This window comes from Myotis yumanensis, unplaced genomic scaffold, assembly GCF_028538775.1.
Source record: "Myotis yumanensis isolate MYYU_CA2020_CCGP unplaced genomic scaffold, mMyoYum1.0.hap1 SCAF_23, whole genome shotgun sequence".
Classification (NCBI taxonomy): domain Eukaryota; kingdom Metazoa; phylum Chordata; class Mammalia; order Chiroptera; family Vespertilionidae; genus Myotis; species Myotis yumanensis.
Window position 1 is genome coordinate 3,170,150 of NW_027223774.1, and position 22,068 is coordinate 3,192,217.

The following is a 22,068-nucleotide window of genomic DNA, read 5'->3' on the forward strand; positions in this document are numbered from 1 at the left end:
ATTGAGGCTATTTTCACCAGCAGTGAGGAGGGCCTGCAGCTCTGAGGTCAAGCATGGATACTCCAGGGTTAGCACTGAGAGAAAACAGGACTGAGGGCAGAAGAGAATTTAACGAGTGGAGTCTGAAAATGCCTGCACACGGCCACCGTCTTGCACCTAGCAGATACTTTACGCCTGCTGCCTCGACAACCCCAGAGATGGAGAGACTGGGCCAGGTCCCAGAGCTAGGAAGGGGACCGAGACGAGGTTCCAACTCAGGACTGCCTAAGCCACAGCTGGAATGCTTCACCATGGCCGTGGAATAGAATTTTTAAAATAGAAGTTAAAGTCGATTAAAAATTGCCGAGAGAGCTTATGGTGGGAGCGCGTCCTGCAGATCCTTCTGTGGGTTGAGCAGATTCCTCAAATGGTGTCTCCCACAAACAAATGGTCACAGTCACACAAACATGCAGATGGATTTTACACCAAAGCTTATGGACACCATAAAGCAGAGGCACCCACCCAGCCACAGACACAACTGCAAATGCACACGATTATAATGTGTCACAGTATGCACAGGCATGGAGACACATCTAGCAACCTACGGATGATTTACTGCCTAACGAGGTTGATAGGTAGGTGCATGAGATGAGTGAGGCTGAGGACTACATATCCCAAGAGACATCGAGACTGGTATGCCCTTTTGTACCTATGGCCGGTCCTCCCAAAGCCTCATGGGATTTGTAGTTTATTTCTTTGCATAGGCCCTAGGACTTCAGAGTGGGTAGAATCTGTTGCTTCTGTCCAGATTTCAGCCCCTTTCTATGTGTCTTATTCTGGTCTCAGAGTGACTGCAGGATACTTAAGGTGAGGATTATTTTGTGCTTCATAGTGCTAGGTATGAGACCACTCGCCCTGAACTACAAATCCCAGCATGGCTTGCAGGGGTGTGTAGGGACTGGACTACATTTCCCAGCATGCTTCACTACCCAGGGTGAGACCAAGGGAAGCGAGAGCCAATAGGTTCTGTGGATGCTCATTGTGGATCTCTCCTCTTGGGTTCCTTTCCCCATATGATCCAGGAGTTATCAGGGACTTGGGACTTCTCTTGCCAATGAGCCTGATTTCTTGGGGTGGTACCAACTGAGCCTTTAGGGGCGTGGCCATGCGGACTACATTTCCCAGCAGGCCCCCAGGCTGTTGGCCCATTGCTGTGAACTTTGTGCCAAAAAAGTGAATTTCCCAGCATGCCGCGGGCGGCCATCCAGGGAGGCTTGGACATGCATTGCCTTTAATGATTTAGGGATTGTGGACTCAATTTCCCATGGTGCCCTGAAGTTTTTCAGGACCTAGGAAATCCCCTTACTCATTCATTCAGAAACTATTTTCAATTACTATTAGGCGTGGTTTTGGGCTCTGAGAATAAGGAGTGCACGAAGAAGCCAAATTCGCTGTCCTCCTGTAGCTTATTTCTGGTTGAAGGGAGACAGCCCATAATACATCAATTCGATGGTACGAGGAAAGCTGATAAGGAAAAATTATCTTTATATTTTTAGGACTTCTGGGCTGCAGAGTCCCTTTTCCTACCAGGTCCCGTCCCTGAGATACTCAACTACATTTCCCAGCATGCCGTGGGGGGCCACACCTCCGACCAACAAACTCCATTTCCCAGTGTCGCTCGGGGCATCCCCTCCGTTAGATTTCCATTTGACCCCTGACACTAGCGGATTTCCCAGTCTGCCTGGGGGCAGCTAGAGGCTGGAACGCAGCCCTTAGCAACCTCCTCTTGCTGGAGATTCCACTTCCCAGCGCTCCCCGCGGCTCTCTGTGACCCGTGGACTACATTTCCCAGCGACCCCCGGGCCGGCGTGGTGACGTCGCGCGCCGGGCGGGGCCGGCAGCGCCTCCGGCGGGCGGCGCGAGACCCGCGGCAGTTCCCGGCGGCCCCGGGGCGGGCGGCGGCGGCGGCGGAGGCGGCGGAGGCTGGGCGCTCGCTCGCTCGCTCGCTCACGGAGCGGGCGGGCGACGCGATGTCGGGCGAGGACGGGGCGTGCCCGGGGGCGGCGGCGGCGGCGGCCCGCGAGCGGCGGCGGGAGCAGCTGCGGCAGTGGGGGGCGCGGGCGGGCGCCGAGCCGGGCCCCGGGGAGCGGCGCGTCCGCACCGTGCGCTTCGAGCGCGCCGCCGAGTTCCTGGCGGCCTGCGCGGGCGGCGACCTGGACGAGGCCCGCCTGATGCTGCGCGCGGCCGACCCCGGCCCCGGCGCCGACCCCGACCCCGCCGCCCCGCCGCCCGCCCGCGCCGTGCTCGACTCCACCAACGCCGACGGCATCAGCGCCCTGCACCAGGTCAGCGCCCCGCCCCGCCCGCCGCCTCCCTCCCTCCTTCCCTCCCTCCCCTGCACCCGCGATGCGGACCCCGTTCCTTCCGTCCCGGGCGATCTGACCCCCTGTCCGAGCCCCCCTTCTCCAGCTCACGCACCTCGAGCTCCCGGGTCCAGCCCGGAGCCCCTGGAACCGGCCTTGGGCTGTGCCACCCTGCGCTTACCCTCTCCCTGCACCCCATCCCTTGCTGATGCGGGGGGTGGGGGGTGGGGCGTCCGGTCCCTTCCCGCTGTCCTCGCCCGCCCGACCCCGAGCGCCCTTTCCCCACGTCGTCTGGGCTGTGCCGCCCCCACCGGTGCCGTCACACGCGGCCACGCTTTCCTGAGCCGGTGCCTCCTCTTCCGGCAACAGTGGGGCCCCGTCTGGCCCGCGGTCGCCCCCTTCCAGGCAGGCACCGCCTCCCCGAGGAGCGTCCTCTCTCACCCCGGGCCTCTGCTTCCTCCTCCGCCGCCCCGGCCCTGCGCCACCTCTGCGCCCGCGCCCAGGTCCCTGCGTGCCTTTCAGGGTCCCCCTCTCCCCTCCGGCTCCCCCTGGCGCTGGCCCATCTGTTGCTGTCTGAGGGTGCGCTTGCCTGAACGCTCTCACCGCGGCCCAGGCTCTGCACCCTCCAAGGGGGTGATGCCTCCCTGGTCGGGTCCCCCCGCGCCCTCCACTCCCACGCCCTCCACATTCTCCTTCTGGCCCCGGGCCACCCCCTGCCTCCCTGCAGACGCCTTCTCCCCGGGATGTTTCTCCTGCAGGCACCTCGCATCGCCCCCTTCCCCTCGCTCCCCTCGCCCAGGCTGGGTCTGCATCGGCACCTTTTTTTCTGGGCACACTCTCAGCACCCACCCCACCCCTTCCTGGCGCCGGGCCACCCCTCCATCCTCTGCCCATCTTGCTCTCTCTGCCCAGACACCCTCTCCTCCTGTGGGTTTGGCCAGCGTCTCCCGGCCACAGGCTGTGCCATCGCCTGGCCTTCTGCCCTGTCGCCTTCCCCGGGGGCTCGAGAACCCCGATCGTCCACTTCTCCCTGCACAACCTGGGCCCCTGTGCTTTTCTTTTCTTTTTTAATACATTTTTATTGATTTCAGAGAGGAAGGAGAGATGGAAACATCCATGATGAGAGAGAATCGGTGGTTGAGCGGCTGCCTCCTGCAACCCCCACTCCCCTCCACACTGAGGACCGAGCCCACAACCCGGGCCTGTGCCCTGACGGGGAATCAAACTGTGACCTCCTGGTTCCTAGGTCGACGACGTTCAACCACGGAGCCACGCCGGCTGGGCCCGTGTGCTTTTCGGAGACACCCTGGTTGCCTCTGAGTCCCAGGACCAGGCCGCTTATGCCCCAGGGTGCTCCCTGGTTCTGGGTGATTTTATCTGTCTCCCCCTCCCCCCACCGACACACAGTGGGACCGCCAGGGACAAGACCAGCCACAGGAGACCCTCCATCCCCTCCCCGTCCCCCAGGCCTTCTCCCTTCTGGTCTCCTAATGATGGATCCAGGCCCAGCCCCTTCCTCCTGCCAGGACCCCTGGGAGAGGAAGGAAAGGTGGGCAGGGCGAGGGGGTCAGCGTGTGCACAGTCCACTTCTCAGGAAGGGGAGCCGTACAGGGACACAAGGTAGTTCTGAGCTCCTCACAACTGAGACCTCCAGGCAGTGTGTTTTCTCTCTGGGCCTCAGTTGTCGTATCTGTAAAATGGGGCCAGTCGTGGAGCCCTCCCTGGCAGGGCCGGGAAGGAGGATACCGTGTGTGTGTGTGTGTGTGTGTGTGTGTGTGTGTGTGTGTGTGTAACTCCCTTTGGGAGGCAGCCTAGCTGGTCAGCGAGGCGTCGCTGTCCCTGGTCTAAGTGCTACTCCCCCGTTCCTCCCCCCACCCCCAGGCTTGTCCCCTGCAGAGCCCTAGTGCCACCTGGGAGGGTCCCCCACCAGAGGAGGGTCCGCTTCCACGGGGCCATGTAGGGCCGGCGGGGAGAGGGTCGCCAGGCTTCAGCGTCCCCTGGACCTTCCCTAGGGGCTCCTGGCCCTGCTCTTCCGGCCGAGCCCTGATGCCCAGCAGCCCCCGTGGCCTGGTCCCTGCAAAGGCCACCCTGGCCTCGCCCAGCAGGCTGCCTTGCAGGTGGGGTCTCTCTCCCGCTGCAGGTCCACACTGGGTAGACTCTGCCAGGGCTCAGGACGCCTGCGGGTCAGGGGGTCCCAGGCTCAGGAGAGAGCAGGTCCTGTCTCAGAGGTCACGGCCGGCCACCGAGAGCTGGGTGTGCGTCAGGCCTGGGTCTGGGGGGACCAGGTGGTGCTGGTTTGCCCGAGACGGGCCTGGTTTTCCCACTGAAGGTCCCAGGGGCCCTGGAAGCCCCCAGCCCTGGGCAGACGGGCATGGCTGCTCCCCTGGCTGGGGAGCCCTGGGCTGCGGATTCTGTTGTGAATCTTCCCCAGCGGGCCCTCAGGCACCCGCCCCCTGCCCTGCCTGTGTCCCCAGGAGTTCTCCAGGCTCAGCCTGGTACACGCTCCCCTCCTCCCCGAAATCGCCTTGTGAATCCCTGGCTAGGGCTCCGGATGGGCTGGAGGGACTGGGAGCCAGGGTTCTGTGGTCTGAACGGGGAGGTGCGGGGACCCAGTCCCCTGGGTGTGGGGGGGCGGGGCCGGGGCCTGGATTCCTGGGTCCCTGGTGCCCAGGCCTCAGGCATCTTTCACACGGGATGCCTGTGCCCGGCCAGGCCCTTGAAAGGGAAAGGCCCATCTCCCTCCCGGCCCCCCTCCACCATCGCCATGGCGACCGGGTGGAAATAAACGGAGCCCAGAGTTCATCCCGTTCCCAGGGCACGTGTGGCCCCCCTCGCACCGCCTGAGTTTCCATGACTTCATGCTCTTGGCCCTTGCAGCTGCCTCCCCCCTCTCCCGATGGGCAGCTTGGGAGAGGTGAGGGGCTGGGGGCTCAACTCACCCCGCGGCCCCGGGAGTCCAGGTCCGCGGCCGCCGTGGGCCCACCCAGCGTCTGCGTGCGCCTGGGGCTTCGGTCTCTGGAGCTTTGAATCTTCCTTCATACGACAGCATCCTGCCCGGCCGGGGTGGCTCAGTGGTTGAGTATCGACCTATGAACCAGGAGGTCACGGTTCCATTCCCGGTCAGGGCACAGGCCCGGGATGCGGGCTCGATTCCCAGTGTGGGGCGTGCAGAAGGCAGCCGATCAGTGATCCTCTCTCATCATTGATGCTTCTTTCTCTCCCTCTCCCTTCCTCTCTGAAATCAATAAAAATATATTAAAAACACACACACAGAAGAACAGGGGTCGGCGCCCGTCGCAGTGACTGGTCCTCAGTGCTGTGAGCTGCGGCTCCTCGGCCCCAGGCCCGGCACAGGCTGACGCCTCTCCCACCTCGCGGTCCTGCCCCGGCCCGCACTCCGCCCTGCGCTCCAGGGACCCGCAGCAGCTGTGGGCTGCAGGGGCCAGTGGTCTTCCCTCAGGGCAGCCCCTGGAGAGCCCCTGCTGGGCCTGGGGCGGCTGGGCCTCTTCCCTCGGTCCCTCCCTGCAGCCCGACCTGTCGGTGCGGACTGGGGAGGGGACTGGGGACTGGGGGGAGGTCCTGTCCCGTCAGACGACAAGCACCAGCCAGGATTCCGGCCGGGGGTTAGGAGCACCTTCTCCATCCAGTTCCGATGCGCAGGGAGCTGGGAGCCCCTCATGGTCTCCCTGGATTCCGGGTGCCGGCTCACCTACCCGCCGGGGAGCCAGCTATCACAAACAGCTGGGTGGCCGCAGGGGCTCCAGGGTCCGGATGGTGCCTTCAGGGCCCGTCCCAGGGCCATCGGGGCCTCCTCCTTGAACTTCATGGCCACTTGGCGCCTGGATCCGTCCCAAGGCCCCCGTTGGGAGCCCTGCCCAGTGGACATGTGATGAGCCGAGGGCTGACAACCTGTCTCCTCCCTCCCACCCCCTTCCCCCCCAGGCCTGTATTGATGAGAACCTGGAGGTGGTGCGCTTCCTGGTGGAGCAGGGCGCCACGGTGAACCAGGCGGACAACGAGGGCTGGACGCCCCTGCACGTGGCCGCCTCCTGCGGGTACCTGGACATCGCCAGGTGAGGCGTGGGGCAGGCAGCGGGGCCTGGCAGGGGGGCCAGGGCTTGGACCCTCAGCCCTGACCGCCTCCCGCCCCCAGGTACCTCCTGAGCCACGGGGCCAACATTGCCGCCGTCAACAGCGACGGGGACCTGCCGCTGGACCTGGCCGAGTCCGACGCCATGGAGGGCCTCCTGAAGGCGGAGATCGCCCACCGAGGTGGGCCCTGGGGATGGGCTCCCCCTCCCGCGGCCCCGAGGTGCAGAGCTTGGGGGTCAGGCGGTCGGGGCTCAGAGGCCGGCCCCTCCATTTCCTAGGGCTCTGACTCCCTCTGTGCCTCAGTTTCCTTACCTGTGAAATGGGGGTGTCAGTACCTCCTCCCAGGGTTGCCTGGCACCTTGAATAAGTGAACGTGTAAGTGCTTGTGCCACCCCTGGGCACTGAAGTGGAGCTCAGACTGACATGGACCCTCCGCGTAGCTGAGAACATGGCGAGGGCGGGTGTGGCTCGTCCAGGGGTCTCCGAGGTGGGATTGGGGGACCCCCGACGGAGGTGTTCTCAGGAGTGTTTGCTGAAGGGAGTAGGATGCAGGTGCCCTGGGGACGGGTTCCCCATGCTTACCGAACCCCAGGGGTCCTTCGCGTGGGGTCCAGGACCCCCACGTGCCTGGCCGTGTTTATTTTTCTAAGGAGCGCGCATTGCTTCTAGCAGGTTCTCAGCGGGGCTGTACCGCTCCCCAGACCTAAAAATAGCCGTCCAGGACGCGTGTACGTGAGGGCTGCTGGGACGGGCGGAGGAGGCGGGGCAGGTGGTCTGGGGGCCTGAGCAGCCTGGGTCTCGGGGCTGTTGACGCCCGCAGGACCTGCAGGAGCCGGGGGCCGAGGGTGTGGCTGCGACGCCCAGCGTCTCCGGTCGGCATCCTTGCCGGTGGGAGACAGGAGGCTGCCAGCGCCGCCTGGGGGGGATGGGGGTGGGGAGGCAGGGCTCAGTCGGGCCTGGAGAAGGTACCTGATGCCAGGTGCCCCGCTGCGGCCCGGGTGGGGTGGTCAGGGCCTGGCCTCAGGCAGGGGGAGTGCCTGCAAGAGAGAGAGAGAGAGAGAGAGAGAGCGCGCGGGCACATCAGCCTGGGCGCCCTGCTGGGGTTCAGGTGGGGAGTGAGGGCGGCAGAGGCGGAGCTGGGGGCTCCCTCCTCGCCTGCGACTTCTCATTAGGAACTTCCAGCTCCGAGCAGTCGTGACCTTCGCTGAGGCTCCCCCGGTTGTAGCAGGTTTAAGGGGGTCGCAGCCCCACCGCGCTGGCGCCCATCGCCACGTGGGTTCAGATGATTTTTTTTTTTAAAAAGCCTTGAATTTTCTTCTGGTTAATATATTTTTATTGACTTCAGAGAAGAAGGGAGAGGGAGAGAGAGAGAAACATCAGTGATGAGAGAGAGCCACTGATTGGCTGCCTCCTGCACTCCCCACACTGGGGATCCAGCCCACCACCTGGGCCTGTGCCCTGGCCGGGTATTAAACCGTGACCTCCTGGTTCCTAGGTCGATGCTCCACCCCTGAGCCACGGCGGCCAGGCTGGGTTCAGATGAAAGTAGAGATTCGTCAGTTTTGTAACTAGTGGGTGCATTTCTGTGGCTTCCCTCCTCCTCCCCCGCCCCATACAGAAACCCACCTTTTCCCTCCCCTCCCTCCTTCCCTGGCTTCCTCCCTCTCTCCTCAACCACGTTGAGAATATGTTGCTGGCACCGTGGCCTCCACCAGGCACAGGGGCCAGGGTCTCCCAGAGCGAGGACCCTCTCCGGAAACCGTGGGATGGACATCGTTGCTCTCCGAGCAGCGGGCAGCGTGTGGCTGCTGCCATCTGCGGGGCGGGACCCTCGGGGGCTCTGGGAGACAGGTCCTGTCGGTCCGCCCTGTCACTGGGAAGTTCACCTTGAACTTGTCCCGGGTGCGGCCAGGTGGCTGTGCCCTGGAGCCCCTCCTCCCTTGTGCTGAAGCGGGCGATGTGTGGAGGCTGCTTTCCTGGGTCTCCACCTGGAGTCCCGGGCCCGGGGGCGAGAACGGCCATCAGTGGTCCTCAAGCTCCTGGACACTCGGGCCTTCCCTGGAGGAATGGCCCGTAGCGCGCATCAGCTTCGCCAAGGGCCCTGGTGCCCCGCTCTGAGGCGAGGCGAAGCCTGGGAGCATGGCTTGTAGGACAGGCGTCAGCGGTGCGGCTGGAGGGACCCTCGGCTGCACTGCTGGGGGTGGGAGCTGCTGCCTACGCAGAACCTGGACCCCGGGCTGCACCCCAGCTGCAAGGAGGGTGCGGGGAACCCCCAAGCGTGCTGCGCCTCCGGACGGGTGCCCGCTGCAGCCGCGCACAGCAGGGCCAGGCCCGGTGACGGAGGTGGTCGGGGCTGGACACTCCAGGCAGGAAGGTGTGTCAGCAGGGCGGACGCTGCCCGGAGCTCGGCTGCTGCGTCTTTCTTTTTTTATATTGATTTCAGAGAAGAAGGGAGAGGGCGAGAGATACGGAAATAGGAAATATTGACAATAAGGAGAGAATCATCGATCGGCTGCCTCCCGCATAGCACACAGCGGGGACCGAGCCTGCAGCCTGGGCGTGTGCCCCGACCTGGACTCGAGCCGTGGCCTCCTGGTTCGTAGGTGTACATGCCCGGCTACTGAGCCACGCCGGCCGGCCACTGTCTCAAGCACATCCGCCCCCCCCGCTGCCGCTCCTCACTGCCTCTGCCTCTCGAGGCTGCTGGCCATTGAGGTCTGTCCGCCAGCCCGGTCCGGAGCACAGGTGCCGCCCGGCGCGCAGGCCTCTGGCTGTTGTGATAGAAGTGGTCTGTGGGTGGTGAACCAGCCGAGGCCGAGGGCGAGGGCGAGGGCCAGCCTCCGTGCAGCCTGGCTCAGCGCAGAACAGTTTGCGCCCCTGTTCCCAGCAGCGTTCCTCTCGGCCGCTGACAGGTGGGCACCCGGTGCCCATCCACAGGCGAGTGGACAGGACGTGGCCTGGCTGTTCAGGGGACATCGTGCAGCCTGAAAGGGAACGAAATCCTGACACACGACAACGTGGGTGGTCCTTAGGGACAACCCGCTGAGTCACAGGAACACAAGGCGTGACTCCAGGTTCATGACCACCCGGAAGTCAGACTCACAGACAGACGGCAGGATGGTGGCGACCGCAGGGGCGAGGTGTTTAATGGGGACCGAGTGTCAGTGTTGTCAGCTGAAGAGGGTTCTGGTCCCGGCCCGTGTGGCTCAGTCGGTTCAGTGTCCTCTTTGCACTGAGGGGTTTCGGGTTCGGTTCCCGGTCAGCGCCCATGCCCGGGTTGTGGGCTCGATCTCTAGTGGGGACCATGCAGCAGGCAGCTGGTCGATGTTCCCCTCTCACATGGATGTTTTTCTCTCTTGCAAATCAATTTTTTAAAAACCACGTTTAGCCCGGCTGGCGTGGTTCAGTGGTTGAGTGTTGACCGAGGAGGTCAGGGCACAGGCTCGGGTTGTGGGCTCGATCCCCAGTGTGGGGTGTGCAGGAGGCGGTCGATCCGAGATTCTCTCTCATCATTGATGTTCCTCTCTCTCTCCCTCTCCCTTCCTTCTGAAATCAATAAAAATATACTTTTTAAAAAACATTGATATTTTAGAGAAAAGATGATGGGAGTTCTGGGGCTGGATGGCGGGGACTTTGTGCAGCCTGCTCTCTGCCACCTGCTGCCACAGTGGGGAAGAGGGCCAGGCACAGTCGTAAGTGTGTGAGCCTGGCTGTGTTCCAATAAAACTTTATTTACAAACAGGCAACTCTAAAGTGACAGGAAGTAGACTGGTGGACGCAGGGGCTGAGGAAGGGCGGCCCGGGGAGCCAGTGCTCACTGGGGATGGCTGGGGTTCAGGAGCTAGACAGTCGGACGGCTTGCACAGCATGGTGGCTGTGCTAAATGCCGCTCGATTGGGCATTTTCAAATAGCTCCATCGGTACATTTGATGTTCATCTTTATTTTACCGCCACAAAAAAAAAAAAAAAAACCACTTAAAAAATCCGGTGGCCTGTACCCCCCGGCTGTCGTCTGTCAGCAGACACAGGCAGGTCTCCAGAAAAAGCAAACTTGAGGAGGATGAGTAGGAACATGCGAAAGAACGCAGTCCTCCTGCGGCTGCCGAGCAGAGTCAGTGAACGCGGCCCCTGCCCTCCCCGGAGCCTGGCACATCCAGCTGTCCCGGGGTTGGGTGGAGGTGATTCCCTTTAAGGAAGTGGCCGAGGGTGAGGGAGAGGGAGCGGGCGGGCCCCTGAGACACCAGCACACTCCAGGCCTCTCCAGAGATGGGCCCTGACCAGGCAGACATTCCTGGCATAGCAGCCCCGTCCTTGGCCAGCTGGGCGGCCCAAGGTGTGCCGTTGGCTTTAGGCCCAGGTGCCACCAGGGGGCGCCAGCGGGGAGCCCGGGCTTGGGTGGTTTGGCCCTCAGCCAGGGGTGTCTGGGACCCGTGTGGACAGGGCTCGGCGTTGCAGTCTGTGTAGTACGGATACACAGCGTACACGTTCCCGAAGGCTAATCCGTGGTGGCAGTGCCCTTGGGGCCGCAGGGAGTGGGATGGGGCTTCTGTCGTCTGCCGTTTTAATTTTAAGCCGAGTGGTGATGTGCGGGGGTCCTTTGCCACGGCTGTCTATTGGGAAACCAATGTGAGCCACGGAGTCATTGCACATCTCCAGGAAGGTGCATTTTTAAACAAGTAAGAAGAGCCCCGGCTGGTGTGGCTCTGTTGGTTGGGCTTCGCTCCACACACCGAAAGGTCATGGTTCAGTTCCCGTCGGGGCACGTTGCCTGGGTTGTGGGCTGGATCCCGACTGGAGGAATGCAGGAGGCAGCCAATCAATGTTTCTCTCTCGTTGATGTTTCTGTCTCCCTCTCCCTTCCTCTCTCTCTAAAAATCAACAAAAACATATTTAAAAGTAAAAAAGTAAGGTGAAATTAAGTTTAGTAATATTTTTCTAAAAATATAATTTTATTGATTTCAGAGAGGAAGAGACAGGGAAAGAGAGAGACAGAAACATCAGTGATGAGAGAGAATTATGGATCGGCTGCCTCCTGCATGCCCCCCAATGGGGACCAAGCCTGCAACCCGGCATGTGCCCTGACTGGGAATGAACCATGACCTTCTGGTTCATAGGTCGACACTCAACCACGGAGCCACGCCAGTTGGGAGTAATATATTTTTTAATCCAGTATGTCCAAAATGTAATTTCAACATGTAATCAATATAGAAACTATTTATGGCTTTAACTGGTGTGGCTCAGTGGATAGAGCGTCGGCCTGCGGACTGAAAGGTCCCAGGCTCGATTCCGGTCAAGGGCATGTACCTTGTTTGCGGGCACATCCCCAGTAGGGGGTGTGCAGGAGGCAGCTGATGGATGTTTCTCTCTCATCGATATTTCTAACCCTCTGTCCCTCTCCCTTCCTCTCTGTAAAAAATCAATAAAATATATTTTTAAAAATACTATGAGTTACTACCCATTTTTTGAGTTACTTCAGAATTCAGCATGTGTTTTTCATTTATGCTGCATCTGAGGCTGGCTCCATTATTTTTTTTTTTTTTTTGATTGATTTTAGAGAGAGGAAGGGAGAGAGAAACATCAATCAGTTTTCTCCTCCATGTGGCCCGACCGGGGGATCAAACCTGTGACCTGGATATGTGCCCTGACCAGGAATTGAGCCTGCTACCTTTTGGTGTACAGGATGAAGTCACACCTTGCCTTTTGCCCCCATAAATGCAGCACAGCTTCCCATGAAGCTGAGATTGGATGCAGTGACATCGACTAGCGAGGAGACCAGATGGCTCTAGGTCAGCGGTTCTCAACCTGTGGGTCGCGACCCCTTTGGCGGTCGAACGACCCTTTCACAGGGGTCGCCTAAGACCATCCTGCATATCAGATATTTACATGACGATTCATAACAGTTGCAACATGACAGTTATGAAGTAGCAACGAAAATAATTTTATGGTTGGGGGGGGTCACAACATGAGGAACTGTATTTAAAGGGCCAGAAGGTTGAGAATCACTGCTCTAGGTGATAGCACAGCTGGGAACAGGGATCAGCGCTGAGGAGGAAAGAAGCTATTGCCCCGTCCCCATCCCCCCCCGTTCTCCCCCCCCCCCCTGTACAGACACTGTGTTGAGGGCTTTTCGCTTGGTCTGTCCTAACGAGTTATCAGACTGATGATGGTGACAGAATGCCTGAGGCGGTGGGCTGAGGATCGTATCAGTAGTGACAGGAAGAGTTAAACACAGTCAAATGCTGTATTTGCTCAGTAAATTTTAGGTGTTATCCTTAAAAAGAATGGTCAAGCCCTAACCGGTTTGGCTCAGTGGATAGAACGTCGGACTGCGGACTGAAAGGTCCCAGGTTCCATTCTGGTCAAGGGCATGTACCTTGGTTCTGGGGCACATCCCAGTAAGGTGTGCAGGAGGCGGCTGACTGATGTTCCTCTCTCATCGATGTTTCTAACTCTCTCCCTTCCTCTCTGTAACAACAACAACAAAAGAATGATCAAGGTGATGCTTGGGTTGAAGTGAGAAAACGCTTGCGATTTCCATTCTCCCAGCCTCCCCCCCCACCCCACCCAGGGACTCAGAGACCCTCAGGGGCGCCCTGGGCTGCGCAGAACGTGATGGGGAGGTGGTTGAGCTGGCCCAGGACCTCTGAGTCCCGGAGGAGCACACAGACGGAGAGGGACAGGGCAAGGCACAGGGTGAGCTGTGCTTCTTGGACTTTGGGGTGAGTCCCACCTGTCACCCCTTCCTGTCTTCCCAGGTGTGGATGTGGAGGCAGCCAAACGAGCCGAGGAGGAATTGCTACTTCACGACACAAGGTGCTGGCTGAACGGAGGTGCCATGCCTGAGGCCCGGCACCCCCGCACGGGGGCCTCTGCTCTGCATGTGGCGGCTGCTAAGGGCTACATCGAAGTGATGAGGTGAGCTGGGCTGGCAGGGACATCCCTTTCCCCTGCTCTTTCTCTGGGGCCAGTCTGTCCCTTCTTGTTGTCTTAGACCTTCCTGTGAATTTGGTCCATTCCCATCTTTTCTTAATTTATGTCCTTAAGGCTATGTATTTGCCTCTAAATACAGCCTTAACTGCATCCATAAGTCTTGATGTATAGACCTTTCATCGTCATCCTGTTTCAAACATTTTCCAACGTGTAATTTTTATTCTTTGACACATGGATTATTTAGAAGTATGTTCTTAATTTCCAAGTGTATGGAATTTTGTTTCATTACCCATGTCCTGATTTAATTGCACTGTGGTCAGAGAATGGGGTTCTGTATGATTCCAGATTTCTTGAATTTGTTGAAGTCTTGCTTTATTTTATTCTCCAGTGTGAGGAAGGTGGGAAAGAATTGCGTTGTCAGGCAGTGTTGTATGTAGGTTACTGGGTCAGCGTCGTAGTCGTGCTATTTAAATCTGTGTCCTCAGTGGTTTATTTCTCCTCCTGCTCATTCTGTCAGCTATTGGAAGAGGTGTGATAGAACTCCCAGGCTGTGGATTTTGCACATCCCTCCTGTGGCTCTATCCATTTCTGTTATGTATTTCGAGGCACAGTTGTTTGGGGCGTATAGAGATTAAATTGTTACGGTGCACACTCCCTTTCTGCCACTCACCTCCGTCCTGTCCATTTCGGCTGCCCTGCCCCCTTCTGTTGGAGTAGCTGGTTCCAGTTCTTACCCTCAGGCTCCCCGCGCTCTCTCTAACACCCCTCCCCCGCCCCCGTTGTGATTTATGCTTTATTTTTAGTGTGAAAATGGAGTTAAGATGAACCCTTTCCTCTCTGTTCCCCTCCATGTGGAATCTCCAGGCAGGTTTTGCAGCGAGGTGCTTAAGACGACCCCTCAGCTCCAGGCTGGTGTCCCAGCTGCCCTGTCCCTGCTCCAGCAAAAGTCCTGGGTCCGACGCTCAGGGCTGCCTGGGCACCTGCCCGCCCCAGAGCCGGTCCCTGGGGCAAGGCCAGGCCCTGTTAGAAGGGACGCTGAGAACACCAGCAGGCAGAGGGCAGCAGGGCAGGACCCAGGCGGGCCCCCTGGGGGAAAGAGCAAGCACCCAGCAGGGCTGGGGCTGAGGGCGCCTGGGGCAGGCGTGTGACCGTGTCAGCAGGGCCGTGGAGCACGTTTTGTTTAACAAGGTTCCTTAGAAGCGATCTCGTCAGCCTCGCGTCTGCTCTTCTCACTGACGCCAGTTCTCTGAAGCAGCCGTGTCTGCCCAGAGCTGAGTGTGCAGAATCGTCCTGGACTTGTAGCCCTGCCTCCCCCTGAATCGCGTGGTCTCAGGGTGACTGTCACCTGGAGAAGAACGTTAAGCGGGTTCTCAGCTTGGCACTGGTGGCGCCTGGGCCAGATCACCCTCTGCCATGGGGCCGCCCTCTGCGCTGTGGGGTCAGCAGCATCCCTGGCGCCCACCCCTGATGCTGCCGGCACCCGCCCCTCAGTGTGGCAGCCAGAGTCGGCTCAGGCACCGCCAGCTGTCCCCGGGGGCGGGCGGCCCTGGCTGGGACCCGGCGCTCAGAGCTGCTGGGGTCCCAGGACATTGTGCCTCCACCCCCAGCTGCAGGGACCAGAGGCCACCTGCGGGCCAGGGGAGAGGTCATGGCTGCTGGCAGAGGGGTCACTTGTGGGAGGGGCTTGGGACAGCCCTTGTACCCCCTGGTCCAGGATGCTTCCAGCACTGTCGCAGCTGGTGCTGCCACCACAGCCTTTGTCCTGGTCCTTGACCCCGAGCCCCTCTGACCCCCAGCCTCTCTGACCCCCAGGCTGCTCCTCCAGGCTGGCTATGACCCAGAGCTCCGGGATGGGGACGGCTGGACCCCCCTGCACGCGGCGGCCCACTGGGGCGTGGAGGACGCCTGCCGCCTGCTGGCGGAGCACGGTGGGGGCATGGACTCGCTGACCCATGCGGTGAGGCCCTAGCCCCCCCTTTTGGGACTGGCGGGGGGGGTGAGGAGGCCCCCACACCTTCATCTGCCCCGTCTCCCCTCCCCCACAGGGGCAGCGGCCCTGTGACCTGGCTGACGAGGAGGTGCTGAGCCTGTTGGAGGAGCTGGCCCAGAAGCAGGAGGACGTGAGTCTCGGCCCCGCCCCTCCGGGGCAGGGAGGGGGCTCTGGTCCTGACCCCAGGGCAGTCTCGTTCCCACTGGACACCGAGACCCAGTGGAGGGCGCAAGGAGGGCTCCTTTGGGCAGTCGCAGGAGGCGGGGCCTGAGGATGCACACGGTCCCCCAGCACCCGTGCAGGCTGGGCCTCTCGACCCCCAGGGTCCCTCCGACTAGCACCAGGCGGGGCCTTGTTTCTGGAAAAACGGGGAGTGAAGAGTGAATGGTGTGGGCTCCGGCTCTGGTGGATTTCTGTGGGAGCGCGTGTCCGGGTCCTGGGAGGGGGGGAGAGTTGGAGCGGGTCTCCCCTGGAGGGTAGGGACACCCCTCGGGATGAGACCAGAGGCTGGGAAGCGGGAGGCCCAGGGGAACAGGGCGCCTGTGGGTGCACGTGGTGCGTGCGCAATGGGACCCAGGTGCCGAGGCAGCTGCTCGGCCATCTGAGCCCTCCCTGCGCGGGAGCTGAGCTCCCTGTGCAGCACCTGGGAAGCCGTGACCACAGCTGTGCGGTGGCCTTCCATGTTGGGGATGTGGGACCCAGGACCCCCATGTTCTGCCCCTCCCAGCAGCCCCCTTTTCCCTGCAGCTGCGGAACCAGAAGGCAGCCTCGCAGAGCCGGGTCCCGGAGCCCCAGGTGCCCTCCAGCAGCAAACACCGCAGGTACCAGGGCGTCTCCCTGGGGGCAGGGCTGGAGGCGCCCAGGGTTTGGACCCTGACACCCTCCCCTCCCCACCAGGAGCTCCGTGTGTCGTCTGAGCAGCCGAGAGAAGATCTCCCTCCAGGACCTGTCCAAGGAGCGCCGGCCTGGGGGGGCAGGGGGACCCCCCATCCGGGATGATGACGACGAGAGAGAGGAAGGCCCCACAGGTGAGCCGCTGTGGGCCTGGACTCCGGTCTGAGGGAGGAGGGCCTGGTTCTCACAGGCAGTGGGCATATTCATTTTTATTTTTAAAATGTTTTTGTTGATTTTAAAGAGAGTAGAAGGGAGCGGGAGAGAAAGAAGCATTGATGTGAGAGTGAATCATTGATTGGCTGCCTCCTGCTCACTCCCTGTGTGGGGTTCGAGCCCACAACCTGGGCATGTGCCCTGACCAGGAACCAAACTGGTGACTTCTTGGTTCATGGGTCGATGCTCAACCATTGAGCCACACTGGCCGGTGCTGCTGGCATATTCTTATAAGCTCTCATTTTCTTACCCAACAGAGCCGCCCCCTGCAGAAACCAGAGCCCTCAATGGAGTGTCCTCCCCGCCACCCCCCAGCCCTAAAGGCCCCTCGGTGAGTCTGGATGCCCTGGAGGCCCTGCATGCAGAGGGGAGGGGGAGGGAGGGGCTCCCATGAATCCTGTGCATCTCTTGTCTGGGTAGATGGGGTGAAGACTACAGTTCCCAGAATCCTCTAGTACAGCTGACTGTCTTTCTGGTGCACCTGCTCCAGGGGCTGATGGGAATTGTAGTTTGCTGTGGTCCTTCTCGGGGGAATATTTGAAATGTCTGGGAAGAGGGACCCCTTCTCCGTCACTGAGACCTTTCTCTGACCCCAGACCTCCGAGGAGGTCCCCTTCTCCAGGCGCTTTGGCCTCCAGAAGACGGGGAGCTCTGGTGCCCTGGGCCCTGCAGACAGACAGAGGGCGGAGGGTGCCCCTGGGGCTGGGCTGCAGCGCTCAGCTTCCTCCTCGCTGCTGGAAGGGACCGCCACTCAGGTGAGTGGGGCGAGAGGCAGGGGGCCTGGCCCTGCGAGTCAAAGCTGCTGGCCAAAGAGAATACGCTCTCCTTCCCTCTCTCCGCAGGCCAAGGAGCCCCGTCTTGCCAGAATTACCCCCACTCCCTCCCGGAAGGTGCCAGAGCCCTCGGCCCCGTGAGTACCCAGGCCTGGGCCCTGCTGAGGTGGGGGCAGGTCTGGCTTCCAGCCTTGTTGGTGTGACCCTGCGCAAGTGCCGCTCTCCGGGGTCTGCTCCCTGCTCCCTGCTCCCGCCACGTGGAAGCTCACAGTGAAGCATGTCAGGCCACAGTGCTCCGGCCTCCTGCTCCTCTCCCCTGGCTCCCACTCCTGCCCCAGGACCTTTGCTCTGCTCTCCCTCCCTCGGTCTGTTTCCCGTCACCTTCCCCAGGAGGCCCACCGCGGCCACTGGTCACACTGCCCTGGTGCCTGGACACGCAGGCCCTCCCGCCTCCCGTCCTTGCTGTTTCTTTTCTCCCACGTGCTGACCCTCCCGGTGCGCCCTGAGGTGGACTAATCTTTATGGTTGTTGTGTATTTCCCATCCTTTCTGCTCAGATTGGCCTCACTGGGCAGAGGGCATTGGTTGCTCTTGCTCATTGCTGTTGGCGGGCGCCTGCCACCTAAGGCGAGCTTGAGTGATGCTTGCTGAATGAATGAATTCACACGGGGGACAGAGCGCCAAGCCTCCTCCCTCATAACTCCACTCCCCGCTCCAGGATCCCGGAGCCTGAAGCCCCAGGGAAGCCAGCTGCCCCTGCCGCCTCCACAGCACCCCCAGCGGACTCCCGGGACCGCCGGAGGTAAAAGAGGCTGGAGTGGTCTCCCCAGGCTCTGGAGAGAAGGGTCTTCTCCAAGAATTTGCCTCCCCCAAGGGTGTCAGCCAAGGACAGGCCCAAAGGAACCCTCCCTGAAGTCAGGGCTCTTCACACAGGTCCTACCAGATGCCTGTGCGCGACGAGGAGTCAGAATCCCAGCGGAAAGCTCGCTCTCGCCTCATGCGCCAGTCTCGGAGGTCCACACAGGTGTGGGGGGCGGGCTGGGACCTGGGCTCCTGGGTCCGTCCTGGGTCCGAGGGAGGAGGGGCTGGACTCCTGGGTCTGAGGGAGGAGGGGCTGGGGGCCTGGGCTCCTGGGTCTGAGGGAGGAGGGGCTGGGGGCCTGGACCCCTGGGTCTGAGGGAGGAGGGGCTGGGGGCCTGGGCTCCTGGATCTGAGGGAGGAGGGGCTGGGGGCCTGGACCCCTGGGTCTGAGGGAGGAGGAGGCTGGGGGCCTGGACTCCTGGATCTGAGGGAGGAGGGGCTGGGGGCCTGGACTCCTGGGTCTGAGGGAGGAGGGGCTGGGGGCCTGGACTCCTGGGCCTGAGGGAGGAGGGGCTGGGGACCTGGACCGAAGCCCTGACTGCCCCCTGTGCCTGCAGGGCGTGACTCTGACAGACTTGAAGGAAGCAGAGAAGGTGGCAGGGAAGGCCCCAGAGCCGGAGAAGTCATGCACACAGAGCTTGGTGAGAGGCCGCGGGGTCAGGTGACCGGGCTTGGGTGGTACAAGCAGCCCTCGTCCTCTGACCCCTGCCCCTCTCCCACAGGACCCTTCCTGGCAGCCCCGAGTCCCTGGGGTTGAGAATTCTGATGGCCCTGCCCAGAGAGGTGAGGTCTGGTCTCTGGGAGGTCATCTCCTGAGCCCACCCCATCCCTCCCGCTGCAGTCTGCCCGTCTTCCTGGAGTCTGGGCCCAGGGACCCTGACACCACAGAGAGGGAGTCCTGATTCTTGCCCCTCCCCCAGTAGAGGCGCCTGACGGGCAGGGACAGGGACCACAGGCCTCCAGGGAGCACCGCAGAGTTGGCAAGGAGAGGAGAGGGCCTGCGGAGGTGAGGGTGGGTGGACCTTGGCGGGGGTTGGATGTGGGGGACGGGGCACACCCCCCTTTGGGCATCCCACTGAACCCCGCCCTGCCCACAGGGGGAGGAGGCCAAGCCTGCGGACATCAGCCCAGAATCCAGGTACGGGGCGGGCAGGGCAGGGTCTGGGCTGTGCGGGGGGCCGTGCGCCCTGACGCCCTGCTTTGCCTCCACCCCAGCACCCCCAAGGCCAGCCCTTCCCCCCGGAGGCCGCGCGCCCTCAACCCGGAACCCAAGCCCGAATCGGAGCCGGATGGCGGCGGCTTCAGGAAGGTTGGAGAGCCCCACAGTCTGCCTTTACACACGTGCCCTCTGCCTGTCAGTGAGCCCCGCCTGGGCCTGACCCCCTGTCCCTCTCCCCGTACCCCCAGCTCTACGCAGAGCTGCGCGTTGAGAACGAGAGACTTCGTGAGGCCCTGACGGAGACCACGCTGCGGCTGGCACAGCTCAAGGTGGAGCTGGAGCGTGCCACGCAGGTGAGGGCACCGGGCCCGGCAGGTGACCCTGGCATCGCAGTGCAGGGACTCAGGGCCTGGGAGTCCAGGAGCTGGAGCAGTGAGGGGTGGGGTCTGAGCGGAACTCTGCCTTCAGGGGGCGGGCCCTGCGCCAGGGGTGGGGCTATGATCCTGGGGCGGGGCCTGGTTAATAAGGGGGCGGGGCTTGCGATGAGCAGAGGACTCGGGATTCTGTTCTGCCTTCCCTCTCCGCTGGTTCCCCATTCCCGGATGTTGCTCTGACCCCTGCGTGTTCTCTGTCCCCACCAGAGGCAGGAGCGCTTTGCAGAGAGGCCGGCTCTCCTGGAGCTGGAGAGATTCGTGAGTGGGGCAGCTGGGGTGGGGTCAGGCCATGTCCCCAGCTCCCAGCCTCTGGAGGTCTGCGTGAAGGGGACACAGTGACCCGCTAACCTGGCCCGTGGACCTTTCCCCACCATCCTCAGCCTCCCTCTGGCCCTCCCCAGCCCCCCAGTCCCTTGCCCTCACCCTCCCCCGTTTGTTGCAGGAGCGCAGGGCCCTGGAGCACAAGGCCACTGAGCTGGAAGAGGAGCTGAAGGTGAATGCTCACGGGGCACGGGGGGCCGTGGCTCGCCTGCCGGGGCCTCCAGCTGACCCGTCCCATCCCACAGGGCCTGTCCAACCTCCGGGCTGACAACCAGCGCCTCAAGGACGAGAACGCGGCCCTGATCCGCGTCATCAGCAAACTGTCCAAGTGACCCCGGAGGAGTTGCCCCTGCACCCGCATTTATACAGCTGCTTCTGCCACACGCACCCCTTCCCCTGTGTGAACACGAGTGACAGGGCTGCCGGGGAGTCTCTGTGAAGCCATAACCTCCCCTCGGGACCTCCAGGCTGGGAGGGGAGGACAGAGCCCCCAGGAGCCAAGGGGGCCCTCTGAGGCCAGGATGGAGCCGGGAGCTGAGCCAGGTAGGGGACCAGGGCTGCAGGCAGGACCAGGAAGGAACCGAGGACCAGGAAGTGCCAGGACCAGTAGCCAGGACCAGAGTGGCCACCCGGAGGTCCCCTCTCACGTGTGCTGCCACCAGTCACCCCTCCCGCCCCTGAGCAGGGATCCGAGAATGTGCCAAGCGTCCCGCCGGCCTGGGCCGGGCGGGCCTGTATATAGGGTCCGTGTGCAATAGGGAGGGACGTCTTCTATTTTTTGCTGCCCCCCTCCCCGGCACTGTCCGGGGAGGGGGAGAAGGTATTTTCGAGACATAGCACAGGCACCACAAATAAAAGTCGTGAAGTTGCCACTCAGCGGCTGGGTCCCCTGCTGGAGGTGGGGCGCTGCGTCCGCCGGGCTGTGCGTGGCAGGGTGGGCGCTGAGGGCGGAGGTGCGTGCTCCCCGGCTGGGGAGGGCCTTCCGGAAGAGCCTGCTGGAGCAGAGGCCCGGCCAGGCTGACATGATCACCAGCAAGTGGCTGTGAGAACGGAGTGGGGAGCTTGGGTCTTGTCATCACTGCTTTTGAAACAGCATTTAAAATGTGGGTGATTCGCATAGAAAACTCTGGAACTTGACTTCTCAGAAAAGAACAGGAAGCCGCGACAGTGAGCGCTCAGTAACAGCTGGAGCTGAGTGGGAGCCATGCTCTTCCAGGGTGGGGCAGGCATTCGCCCGCCCATTCATTCATTCATTCCTGGTCACACTCTGCATGCCAGGCCCTGGCCTACCTGTTGCCGATATAGTAGTGAATGAAAAAGGCAGCGATATGAAACAGCCTAGGAGAGGGCCATAAGGCACCCAGCAAAAGGAATGCATTTCAGGTGGTGGTGCTATGGAGAAAAGGCAGGGGCGGGACTAGGGGGGCTGGTGTGTGTGCACGCGCGTGTGTGCGTGTATTGTGTACAGGGTGGTCAGGGTAGGCCTCACTGAGAAGCTGGCTCAGGCAGGTACTTGAAGGCATCAGGGAATGAGCCATGTCAATATTTGAAGGAAGAGTCCTCTGGGTGTTCAGAATGCATGTGCAAAGGCCCTGGGGTAGAAGTGTGCTGACATACTGAGGCTGGAGGGAAGTAGTAGGGGATGGGTCAGGAGAGGTAATAAATGGCTGTCCATGTAGGGCTGTGGCCCTGGGAAGGACTTGAGCTGAGGGGGGACCTACATTTGAGCAGGTGCCTCTGACTGCTGCATCAGAACAGTCTGGGGGAGGGCAGTGTGGGACAGAAACGGGAGACCAGTCCGGTTTGCTCATGAGGGTCAGCTGTCTGTTCAAGCTCCATTCCTGTCACAACCCCACCTGTCAGGACACCCTGGAGGCAGGCCCCTCCAGCGTTCCCGAACCAGTCCAGCTAGCAGCCTAGATGATGGCTGCGTGGGGTTATCAAGGAGGGAAAACTGTGGGGCAAGCAGGTTTGTGGACCCCCTTGCATCTCTGGTCCTCCGTTAGAAATGATGGGGGCCCCAGACAAGAGGTTTAAGGTCTAGACACCCATGAGGGCCA

The 22,068-nt window shown here is 61.6% G+C and overlaps 1 protein-coding gene across 2 annotated transcripts; it reads left to right on the plus strand.

Annotated features, from left to right (window-relative positions):
- The first annotated feature begins 1,994 nt into the window (after positions 1-1,994).
- Positions 1,995-20,884, plus strand: PPP1R12C (protein phosphatase 1 regulatory subunit 12C). 2 transcript variants are annotated; one of them, XM_070402188.1, is made up of 22 exons: positions 1,995-2,324; positions 6,285-6,415; positions 6,496-6,614; positions 13,190-13,349; positions 15,177-15,321; positions 15,410-15,484; positions 16,102-16,175; positions 16,252-16,382; positions 16,719-16,792; positions 17,058-17,216; positions 17,304-17,371; positions 17,952-18,035; positions 18,167-18,257; positions 18,652-18,735; positions 18,817-18,877; positions 19,015-19,100; positions 19,192-19,232; positions 19,310-19,403; positions 19,502-19,606; positions 19,895-19,945; positions 20,130-20,180; positions 20,254-20,884. In XM_070402188.1, exons 1-22 carry the CDS (start codon positions 2,010-2,012, stop codon positions 20,338-20,340), a joined length of 2,286 nt encoding a protein of 761 aa, XP_070258289.1. In that variant the 5' UTR covers positions 1,995-2,009; the 3' UTR covers positions 20,341-20,884. The 2 variants fall into 2 exon arrangements, with proteins under 2 accessions (XP_070258289.1, XP_070258290.1); XM_070402189.1 differs by having other exon boundaries at positions 19,018-19,100.
- Positions 20,885-22,068: the final 1,184 nt, after the last annotated feature.